This window comes from Aythya marila (assembly GCF_965140915.1).
Source record: "Aythya marila genome assembly, chromosome: 1".
NCBI classification, from domain to species: Eukaryota; Metazoa; Chordata; class Aves; order Anseriformes; family Anatidae; genus Aythya; species Aythya marila.
This window is the reverse complement of record NC_139042.1, coordinates 171264212-171276656: the sequence shown is the minus strand read 5'-3', so window position 1 is coordinate 171276656 and position 12445 is coordinate 171264212. Positions and strand designations below refer to the sequence as shown.

Sequence of the window (12445 nt, the reverse complement as noted above, 5' to 3'; positions counted from 1 at the left end):
AAAGTTAAATCTTTACCAATTGTTTAAATCTTGAGAGTCTAAAAGAATTTGTCTTGCATATTATGTTCTTGAACTCTGCATTCTTTCATCAGTGTGACTGTTGAAAGCTCTGTACAGAATCCTCATTTATAAACTTGGTGGCTTATTTTGATGGCAAGGGAAGAAGGAGCTGCTGCTTGTACAATTTTTAGTTCGACTTATTTGCTAATTGGATGTTACCAAGGTTGAATCGTGTGTTACTTCTATGACATTGAACTAGATGTTGAAAGAAGCTTTGTTTAAAAACAACAGACTTTTTGCCCTTTTTGGGCACTTAAGCAAAATTCCTACTGACAAGCAATTACACTATAGTTTTATGCTCTTCTGGAGCATGCTAATTTTGACCTTGGTTTAACTAATGCATATAGTAACCAGCTGAAGTCTCTTTGCTTTTATTGGTACACATCTTTATTTGTAAGAAACAGTATTTTTATTGTTCCCTACAAAAGAGGGTATAGTCTAAAGTGACCTCTTCAAATGTAATTATTGCCTTTCCAGACAGAAAGAGCTTCTTTGTGGCCTGGAACAGTTATACTGAAGCAGACCTGATTGCCTGAATAGGACTGCTAACATTTCAGTTTTGTCCCAGGGCATTTGTACATGTCCATATGTTACGTGTATGCTTTCATCCCCTGGGTCTTAAGTTTTGCTTTTTGTATGTTCAAAGCAAAACCAAGCAATTCTTTCCCATCAAAACCAAATATTTTCGAGACATTTGCAAATACTTGAAGTGTTATTTGATGAGGGTCTGAGTTTCTTGCTTCTCTGCAAAACGTTATGTTGGGATATGATTAAATATCAAAGTTATGCCATTGTTTCTTAGCTTTATACTTCTCATTTTTAATCATTCGTTGGAAATGAGATTTTTTTTTTTAACCTTGTAAATAATACTACAGGCTCAAGGTTTTGCAGTCACTGTCTTGAAAAAATAATAGCATAGCAATGTGCTGTGACAACTATATCACTGATTTCAGTTCTTCAAAATTTTAGTAAGAAGTGAGTAGTAACTTTTTATGAGAGTTGCAGAGCTTTTTTTCCAGGACATTGTCTATCAGGGATATGTGAGTGTTTTAGGTACAGTGCAGAAGTGGTGGATGTTTACAGCTGTCTCTGTTTCATCTCTATAATACTGTCACGATTAATTTTCAGACATTTAAAATGAATAGTGTCTGCAAGCTATGTATATCGCAGTGCTGAATCTTTTATGTTGTGTATTCGTCAATACAGGCTATGAAACATGATGCTCCAGTTCTGGAATTTCTCATTTACTACTCATTTGCGCTTTCAACTTTTTCTTGTCATGTGTGATTGCGATATAAATCACTTCATAAAATTCTGTCCTGTATCAGAAATCAGTCTGGATTTTCCTTCATGTGGAAGACTTCTCAGTTGTGATAGCCCAGGTGCTGCGTGAAATATTCATTCAAGACTCCAACAGAATTGTAGCTTCCAAAACTTCATAGAAAGCTACTATGGTAGCTACTGTTAGGTATCATATGAATTTGAGCATTGAATATCTACTGCCACATACTGTACATGTAGTAGACAAAATAGTTTTACCTGTCAGCTGCGGTTTTTAGCTAGAATGTGTATTTGATAGGTTCCTTCTATGCTTTTACTGCTGCATAGGATATGTTAAGTGCTATCCTGTTTCAATTCTTTCAACAGCTATTTTCCTAGTTCTCATTAGGTTTGTAGTTCAGCCTTAGTACCCAGTTAGCATCACAGTTTAAAAAAACAAAACTTGAGATCTGGTGTAGGTCTGTAGCAGAACACAATACTGACGAGTATGTGCAATTGAAGAAGAAAGCCTCTTGACCTGTCCACGTGTACTAGGTTATTGATGTATGATACCATGCATTTTAAGTATGGGACCTGTAGCATGTGTGAGGATCTAGCCTCTGCTGTATCTGTGTTAGCATCCAGAATTCAGTGTTGTGGTGTTTTGTTCAGTCCTGCAGGTGCAGCCTGCACTTTTACAAGTGGTAGCTTGTGTTTTGCTTTTCCCAGTCTGTCTGGTGATGGGGATCTTACTGTGAGATACCATCTACTGGTATGGTTGGCGTGTCTGTCAAAAGAAGAATGGGTAGGTAAACTCACTGTAAGATGGGCAAATATGAGCAGTATTCTGAAAACAACGTACAGGGTAATTGTCAATTCAAAAATCTTGTTCATGCTGAAGTATAATTTAATTAGAGCAGTGAAAGAAATATATTTTAGTGTTGAATTTGCTTTTGAAAGAAGCACGTCTTCAGTAACAGGAGCTCTAAGGAAAAAATACGTAGGGTGAGCTGCAAGGTAGCTAAACTAACAGTGATAGCTAAAGTTGCTTTACAGTTCAAGAGACGAGATAAAAAGGTTTTCTGAACCTTTGGATTCACCCTGAGTTACCACATCTGGGGTGATATTTCATCCTGCAGAATGCAAGATAATCTGTTACCTTGAGTGAACGATAGCCCTCCTCCACCACTCGTGAGAATACAGTCCTTCCTCCGTGTTGAAAAGGCTCTCTTTACTGCAAGAAGATTGTGGAAAATATTTATGCTTGAGGGAGAATGCTGTACCCATCCCATGTTGGTTTTCTGTAGGTAAACTTAGCTGAATTAAACCTCATCAACCACATTGTCCTTTCTTAACAACATTTAGTAGTAATACTTCAATATCTTTTCTTTCTACTGAAGAACCTTGTGTGTTTGAAAGTACATAAGTTCAGCACATTCAACTAAGCATTTTATCTTTTTTCTCTTGACTTTAATAAGAAGGGTTAGTATTTCATAAGTGATCTGGGACTTAATGTGAATAAATCTGTTCCTCAGAAATGTATTTATCTTCACCTTGTGAAAGTCTTCAATCTTACCATGTGCCTCAAATCCACGTCTAAAGATCTGTTGGGCTGTTTTATAGATCATGGTAGAGATGACAGGGAAACTTTTTTTTTGCAATAATATACTAGTGAATCAAGAGGTAGAGCAAGCTGTACCTTAGGTGTTTCCTTAGGTGTTCATTTTGAAGTCGGTGCATTTGCCTCTTCTTCCATCATAGACATATTCCAGAATTGTTATAGACATCTCTTGAACTTCACTGCATATCTGTTTACTACACTATTTTGAATCTTGCTACATAGGTACAGTACTTTGCCCGTTTCTTTGTTTAGCCTCCCTTTTCAGTCTGATTTCCAGTATACGTTTTAATGTATGTTACTGTGATAGCAATTATTTTGTACTTCACTAATTTCTGTAGTTATTTTTTCCGTTCAACATAGATGGAGCTTTTTATCTGTAAAAACTTTTTTAGCTTATGATGACTTAGAAACGTTTTTGAGAAAAAGCACAATTCCTCTTTATTTTCATATACTGCACTGGTCTGGGCACATTTGTACTAGTAAGAGGTTACACTAAATAGGTAGCAGGTTAGTTTTGCACAAAAGCTGGTGTTCTGCTCTGGCTGAAGTAATCTTTGCAAGCACCTGAAATCCTTGTGGGCTTTTGTTTTGAAGGTTACTAGAAATTGGAGCTGGTAGAGCTTGGTTTTATTAGTGTTTACGCTAAAATACAAATTTCTTTTTTGGTTACTCTTGCATCGCTTAGCTGACTTCTTAAATTACAGCATCTTTTTTGGAGGTCAAAAACAACCTTGCGGAAATGTTGGTCCTGTGCACCTAGGGTTTCTGCAAATAATCTCACCATTCTTGATCATTGGATTAAAAGGATGTGCTGAATAAACCTAGCTATTAACAATCAGCACATAATTTCCTCAACCCCGCACCTTTTCAGGTCCAGGTCCATGACTAGGCCACCCCAGATCACCTTCTCCAGTGTGGTGTGGTGCCCCAGTGTACAATATGCTGGTGACATTTCACCCTCCCTTGATCTGCTGGAGCCAACCTACCAGAGTAAGGTAAGTCCATCTATTTTTCAATGTTGCTTAGTTCTGTAAAGTTTTTATTGTATACCCTACATATAATTTTTAATCAAGGGCAAAAAACTTTACAAAACCATGTGCTATTGAAAAAAGGACTTGTCCTTAAGCTATAGGCAGCTCAGAGATAGATGCAGTGTCACCAGCATATTTAGAAAAACATTCCCAAGAAAAGCTGGACAATTGTAGGTGTTGGTGACTTGGATAATGTGTGTATGTCTTCTTATTAGAGCATTTCTAGTTATTTGTGGAGGTTAAGGTTAGATTCAGAGCCCACATTTTCTAACTTCTAGTTGATAACTGTATGTTGTTTTTTTTATTTTTTTTGCTTTGAACTTAGTTCTTACATAAGTCGTCTATGCTATATCTTCAGGCAGTGAACTTTCTCGTGGTTAGTGCTTGCCTTTCACATGCAGTATCTTCTGGGTGACAATAGGTGTTTTTTGGTGGATTATGGAAGAACAGTGGTGTTCATATATGTTGGGTATACTTCCAAGATTCTGTTTTTAAAGTTCAGCAATAAGAAGCACTGCTGCCTAAAACTTAGACTTGAAATGTAATGTCTTGAATCTGTCAGACTTCAGCAAAGTAGGGACTGAAAAAGGAGAGGCATTAGCCTCAGCTTGGTGCATCATTACATCTTGAGATTTATAATCTTACATTTAAACTCTTCCATTGACTCATCTCCAGATCTTCAAAGTAAAACTTCCTTCAAGCCTTGAAAGTTGTTTCAGTAGGTTATGCAATTTGTTGGGCCTTCTCATGGCACGGAACTACCTTATTTGAATCTGAAGGGTCCTGTATTCCTTTTCTTACGATGCAATCTTCTGTTGTGACTCCGAAAGGGAGAACTTGGGAACTTTAGAAAGAAGATAATATTATCTGAGCTTCTAAAATGAATATTTGATGGGACTGTTTAGCTTTGAAGGAGTTACTCAGCTGTTATTTTTAATTTCCATTTTTCTTGCATCTTTTATGTCTTCTGCTGCATTTTGTGTTTTTCTCAAGTTTCTCAACATGCGTGTAGAGTATCTAGGGTTATGCAAGCTCTATCCTCGTAGAGGGCTACTTGACAGTTGTTACTGAAACAAATGCAATGACACATCCATCTAAGTATCTCCCTGTCTCTTAGACAAGTGGACAGTAGACTGCCCCAGAAGTGGAAGAAATGAAAATTTATTAGGTATTTAAAACTGGATAACCTGCAGCTCTGAAAATTTGCTCCAGATGTTAAGGATATCTGTCTTTTCACAGACACACGATGCCAACGCTTTCTTTTCAACTGCATAGTATTTAAAATACCTTCCATTCCTTCCATTTACTATGGCCCAAACATAAGTGAATGCATTATCTCTTTAAATCTAGAAGTTATAAATATTAAAAAATAAAATAAAATACTGGGTATGATCCACTTTTGTCAGTGTGGTAGAATACTAGGGAGACTTATTTGCTTGAAGGTTTTTCAGATGTGGATGAAAGTATTATTTAGAGTAACACCCTTCTGTTTTTAATGTATCAAATGGTTAGCTAGATGTATTTATTGACTTCCATAATACCTATTAAATTTGTTTATCTTATAGCATTTCATCTAGATAGAAGAAATTCGCCGCCAAACAGCTTGACACCATGCCTAAAGATTCGCAATATGTTCGACCCAATTGTGTAAGTTTAAAAAAAACTCTCTATTTTTGTATTCAATTGCAAGTGTCTACTTTTGTTCTCTGAGAGGGGTTTGGAAGAAGAGTCAACATGCATACCTTGAAAGAAGTGTAAGTATGTAGTGTATTTGAATGAATAACAAACTGCTTCAGGTGCCAAGAGTTAAGGTAGAATAAATAATTGTAGCCTTTTAAAGCTTCACCTTCTGTCATGTTATATCCTCATGGGCTGTGGACTAGATCATGTTAGGAGTTGAGGTCTGACATTTAGGGCACTGACACATTGGTTATGCCAGCTACACCTCTGTGGTCTTTGAAATCTGGTTTGTCCAGGGCAGAGACTCCAGAAACCTCTGAAGTAATTTATTCCCTGATATGATTACATAATGGAGAAAAGAGGATGCTACCTTACAGAGTAAAAATAACGTGCTAATTGAGACTGAGGAATATGAGAAGCTGAATGCAAAGCAAAAGCTATTGATAAGAATAGGGAATAACAGGAAGTAGGGAAAAAAAACAGCAGAGACACAAGCGATTGCTAACTTCAGATATGTCTTCCAGTCTGTTTCTTTTCTGTTTCTAAATAGGCTTAATTATTTTAGTTTCTTGCCATATTAATTGAAAAGCTGCTAGTTAATTTAGTTGAGGACCTTGTTATCCCTACTCTAGAAACTGTTTTCAGTGGCTTTAAGACCTTATGACTATTATGGGCAGAAACCCCTACTGTTGCTTCTTTCATCGCTTCCAGCTTGCAGTAGGGTGAGTAAGACTGAACTTTTAGGTGTTTTGAGGCAAATTGATAGCTCCTTCACTAGAAAAATGGGAGAAAAAAAAAAGATTTAATGAGAGTTTTGGGTGACATCAATTGTCCTTGCTACAAAGGAGACTGTGAGCTATGTTGATTGGTCTGAGTAGTGCTGAAACCCAGTCCTGAAGCTTCACTGTAATATTTATGGGAATAGTGCATTGGTTTTATTGTTTCCAAATGTTAGCTGTTCAAAATGTATCCCCTTAATGGAACTGGTAACTAGGATGTTTCTTTCTTCAAAATAGCACCTCCTTATAGGCTATGCCTTTGCTGTAGACTTCAGTGTTGCTTGACATAGATTGGGTCAGTATTAGAAAGTACATCTAAGCTAAATTTTATAAACTAGTTGTTCTAGTTCTGTAATCCAGTTGTGGCCCTCAGGCCGCAGCATCTGACTTAAAATGTTGAGTAGTTTTGGTGTATGTTCTAGGCATTTACTATGCCAGGCACAAACCTGTGTTCTAAAGCAGTCTAGGCATCATTTGGATAAACCATTTTTGTTTTTCTGCATCTGTCCACCAAATCGGTGACAAGAGTTGGTCACAAAACGTGGTTAGCGTTCCTGCAAGAACCGCATTGCCAGCTGATGGAACATACGTGTGCAGGACCAAGGAAGGGCAAGTCCTGCCTTTTGGGGGGCTTGTTTCATTACGGGAAATTCCAAGTTGGTTTCAACTGTTAATGTTTCGTGTGCAAGTTCTGTAAAACACACACACAAAAAACAGACTAGACTAAGAATACACTTCTGTTTAATTTCCAAACAGGAAATGAGCACTTGGGAGTAATTCAGTGACTTGCAGTATTTGGGGGAAAAAAATGTCTGGTTTATACCAAACCAGCAGAAGAGCTGATTGCCTACCCTACTCTTCTTGTGTTAGCTGGCTTTCTGCTGATAACAGCATGCTTCTCAAGAAAATCTGACCCCTTGGACATGAGTCCTGAGCTGGGAGGGAGGGAATGCACCCAGGGCAAAATTTCTAGGCATTTTCAATTTTGACTTTAGTTCCCTAACATCCTGAGCACAGCATGAAAATTTAGAAAATACCACTGTTCAAACTGTTACGGAACTGGAAGGAATTGGTTATTCCCTTCATAGAATCGATTCAGAATACAGAATCACAGAATATCCCAAGTTGGAAGGGACCCACGAGGATCATCAAGTCCACAAGTTCCCAGTTTAGGTTGGAAAAGGCCTCTGAGATGATCAAGTCCAACTGTTAACCTAGCACTTCCAAATCTACAGCTGTACCATGTCCTTAAGCACCGCATCTACGTGTTTTTTAAATACCTCCAGGTATAGTGAGTCAACCACTTCCCTAGACAGCCTGCTTGAATACATCACAACCCTTTCAGTGAAGAAATCTTCCTTAATATCCAACTGAAACATCCCCTGGCACAACTTGAGGCCATCTCCTCTTGTCCTGTCGCTTGTTGTTTGGGAGAAGAGACCGATCCCCATCCCGCTACAACCTCCTGTGGGGTAATTGTAGAGAGCAATAAGGTCTCCCCTGAGCCTCCTTTTCTCTAGGGTGAATAAACACAGTTCCCCCAACTGCTTCTCATAGGATTTATTCTTTAGACCCTTTGTCAGCTCTGTTGTTCTTCTTTGGACACGTTCCAGTATTTTGTTTCAGGTGAGGGGCCCAAACCTGAACTCGGCATTTGAGGTGCAGCCTCACCAGAACTAAGTACAGGGGGACAATCACTTACCTAGTCTTGCTGGCCACACTATTCCTGACATAAGCCATTCATTTTGAGCTGTCTAGCACAAAGAAAATATCCTACTTAGACTGAAAGACCAAATATATCTTCTAATTTTTGCAGGGTTTTAAGCTGTAGGTGTTTTCCACTGGTAGGTCTCCTTGCCACTGGAACCTTCATTTGCATCTTTTACACACTTGTGTCCATGTCCCACTTTGTTTATATGCAATCTTCCTGAGTAAGTGGCATTGATTCTCTAACCAGTCAACATCAAATACCAGAAGCAAATCTGACATTCGGTGTTACCAAAGTCCATCAAGTGTTCTTAGACTGTCTTGACACAAGTAGATGCAGATAAATAAGTTTATGGCTGCTTGTAGTTTCAGACAAGAAGGTGATGGCAGGCAGGTAGAAGGGGAGGACAAACCCCTAAAATATGGATTGCTTGTTTGATTCTTAGGACTGAATTTTTTAAAGCACACTATGAGACCCAATTTACCAAATATTCAATAGCTGAAGTACTAAGTAGGCCCCAAAGGCAAGAAGCTGATGTCAAGTTTTAAAGAAACCACTCAGCTGGCAAGGATGAGATTGTTGGGAATGTGGGGAAGGAGGATGTTTACTCTCTGTGGACTAAACATGAGTAGACTTTACGTTGGTTTTCAGCTAAACAATTTGGTCCACAGGGGGGAAAAAAAAAATCATTGAAAGTGACAGAAGTTACCTTTCAAGAAAAAAGCTATGATTCTGTAGCAAGCTGCAGTGGAATGAAGCCTGAAAAATCCAAGCATACTTACTGGCTGTGTATAGCTCTAAGTAGTTTCTTTAATCAAGAGCAGTATAAAATGTTTTCTTTTAGAGGAGAAAAATGAAAACAAGTCACATAACTAAAACTTGTGTGGCTGTTGACAGAGTATATGCTCTGTAGCTGCCCATAAATTTGGTATTCGTATGTAAGGAGTTGTACTTGCATGCAAGTACTTGTATGCACAATTTTATCCTTAAGGGTTTTGAACTTTAGTATCATATGCTTCACACCCGAAGGAAACTTTCTGTATTTTCTCACAGATTGTTCCAATGTCAGATTGAATAATTTTAGGTACTGAATGGAGAATGCTCAAAACCTCAGTTTTTATTCTAAATTTGTTGTAAGGAGGTACCTCTTAAAATGTAGCTTTGCACTTTATCCAAGTTCTTGATCTCAGCTCTATGTTATAGATCAAAAATGTACAGAGTAGCCTAGTGTTAGAGGAAAAGATCTGTAGAGCACAATAATGGATGCTAAGGACCTGGCATGATGCTGTATGCACTTTGAAGAGTTAGACTTTGGACCACTCTACTCTAGTCCTACTCTAGACTGAATGCCTGTTAGCAGCTGTGGTACATTAAATGCCCTCTTGATGACATCACAGAGTTAAAACCGAAAATAATTTTAGTTGGCCTACTCTGAGGTGATTCAGTAATGCAAACCAAAGCATGGGGCATGGGGATGGGGAAGAGATTTGCTTCAGGAGCTCACCTGGTCAGGCTTGGAATTCTAACATAAACTCACCCAAATTTGGCACTTCTTTGAACCATTTTAATACTACAACATTGATCATTTGTTTTGTTAGCATATGGAAATGTACTTCAAATTAACTGTTGTATTGCAGCTTTTAGGTGTGGTTTTGTCGGGTTTCATGGGAAGCACAAAATAAAGTATATGTGAGAAAATATTTTTTATGAAAACTATTGGATCATAATCTGTATACTTCAGACTAGCGTTCTTTCATGTTGCTAGAGTTACTAGCACATCTATTTCTATGTCATGTTTTGCAAGTTTTTAATAGATGTTGTGCTTGATTAAACCTTTCATTGTTTGCTTAGGGAAATAGGTGATCACTGGCATCTAGCAATTCAAGAAGCAATCTTGGAGAAATGCAGTGATAACGATGGAATTGTTCATATTGCCGTGGACAAAAATTCACGTGAGGTGAGTGTCTTTCCAGAGACACCTTAATACTGTTTCTCCTTGTGAGCTGGACTTTAACAAAAACTCTCTTTCTTAATGCAGGGTTGTGTATATGTCAAGTGTCTATCTCCAGAGTATGCTGGAAAGGCTTTTAAGGCATTACATGGCTCTTGGTTTGATGGTAAGAAATCGGGGTTTATGACAAAACTTGTAGAAATGGCAGAGGATGGGTGTGGTTTTAATTATCCTTTTAAATGTGCTTTATATCTGAAGTATTTTTAAAGTGTAAAAACACACTTAAAACACTTAAGTGTTTTATATCTGAAATATTGAGCTGTAACAAAAAAAAGTCTTTTTAGTAGTCGTTATCACCTGGTAAGCTAATTTCCGTGTAATGAAAATGTTTGGGTTTATTTGCTATATCCTGAAGCAAAATTAATAATCCTAAACTAGAAGATGTTTTTTCTATTTGCCTTATAGGAAAGCTGGTAACAGTAAAATACCTGCGGCTAGATCGATATCATCATCGTTTTCCCCAGGCTCTTACCTGCAACACTCCACTAAAGCCATCAAACAAACACATGAACTCTATGTCACATCTCCGTCTTCGGACAGGCACAACTAATTCTCAGGGAAGCTCCTGAGAAGACTTTCTACAACTGCTAGGACTGTTACTTGCAACAGGAAATTTCCTGTTTGGCTGCCGTCTTCCTTTTTTAGTGCTTTTTGTATGTAATACTTTAATGAATTAAATAAAAGTTTGAACGTTCCAGAAATCTTGTTTCCAAAGGGACTTAGCAATGAGGCAGTAATACTGAGCTGACAGGAAAAAAAAAAAATTGCTTCAGGAAGTTTTCTGGGGCTATAGTAAACCAGTGCATTTAAGTTTTGCATGAGGAATACCGAATTCATTAAACATTTTCAGATGTGGTGACTGTATTTTTGCACCAAGACGTGTTTTTGATAATACAAAAGCATGGAGAAAAGACTTCCTGTATTTCCATAGTTTCCTGTGAAATAATCTTGTGGGTATTTTGTAACAAACAACCTACAGTTCCTGATGGTGAATAAGTTTAATTTTTTTTTTCTCAGTCAATATTAGTTTTTTTTTTTTTTTTCCTTGCCGTAAAATAATAATTATCTGCAGCTAGGGTATGGGGAAAGTTAATTTGGCATTAGTGGTTGCATTGTAAGTGTGAGGGAAAACATACTGAATGAGGATGTACTAGGTTTTGTATATAAATGTAAATGCTGGTGGTGGCAAAACTGGTTGTGTTCTGTGAGGATGTCTGCATTGAAGCAGTGAATAAGCTTCCTATTTTATTCAAAACCTAATGTTTTATATGGTTTTGGCTATACCATGACAAGAGGCCAAATACCTTAAAGTGTTAGATACAAGTTAAATATCTTTTATAGGTTTTATATTAAAATATCTTATGATTTTGTGTGAGAGGTCTGATACCAATTGTATTGAATTCAAATTTGTGAGCAATAAAGAAGCAATTGGCAGATACTGGAAAAATATTTTGTGAAAAGCTGTATTTATTATGACAATTGCCAGGGCTGTGACAAAATACCATTTGGGATTAAGTGACTTTCCCAATATGCTGTAACTTGTTGTACTGAACCAGTTACCTGACAAACTGTTAAAAGGTACATACTTCCTTGCAACAATTTTGGTTGATACAAACTTAGAAGTACAGCTGACAGTAAATTTTGTGATACCAAACTCTAAATTTACTAATGTTTACCCCGAACTCCAAAATTGTTGCTGAGAAGTTTAGTTGCAAATCTAAGATTATTGGCTTTACTGATCCCAACTTCCACAGTGATTTTTATCGAAGTATCCAGCTGAATATCCCGTAGGGGTTGAGACTGGAAGCACACCAGTCCAGAAAATGTTATCGTTAACTCACTTTACTTTGTAGATATGATGGATTTGCAGCATGGACTTGCACAAATAATGCACGTTTTTCTTATGGTTAAGTAAACATGATGCACACTATTCTGCAACAGAAAATCCTATTGTGCCTTACCTTTGTGCTTTTGTGGGCACCATGTTTATTATTGGAGTTTGTTAACTGAAAAATTTTAAATCCTCAGTTTTATGTCTCAGATGCTAATGAATGAGTATATATAATATATAATCAGCCATGCAGAATTCTACTTACCGAGGACAAGTACATATTTTTGATGGGTAAGTGGATTGTGCCAGGTCTGGTAGATTTTGATGAGTTTTACTATATACATATATGTATATGTATAATATACATGTATATGTATTATATATATGTATATAAACTAATTTTGTTGTATTTGATGTGCATCATAGTGATTTGTTAACCTGACCTTAGTGACCCCATCTTGTGA

The 12445-nt window shown here is 37.2% G+C and overlaps 1 protein-coding gene across 2 annotated transcripts in view; it reads left to right on the top strand.

The window, feature by feature from the left end:
• Positions 1-11597, top strand: part of LEMD3 (LEM domain containing 3) — a 47193-nt gene extending 35596 nt beyond the window's left edge. The window contains exons 10-13 of one of the 2 annotated variants that reach the window (XM_082755159.1): positions 5538-5619; positions 9991-10096; positions 10178-10256; positions 10556-11597. In XM_082755159.1, coding sequence (XP_082611285.1) covers positions 5538-5619; positions 9991-10096; positions 10178-10256; positions 10556-10719 — 431 coding nt within the window. In that variant the 3' untranslated portion in view covers positions 10720-11597. Of the gene's footprint in view, positions 1-3812; positions 3937-5537; positions 5620-9990; positions 10097-10177; positions 10257-10555 lie in introns of those variants that run through there. The other variant, XR_014317057.1, reaches the window with a different exon arrangement.
• The last annotated feature ends 848 nt before the right edge of the window (positions 11598-12445 follow it).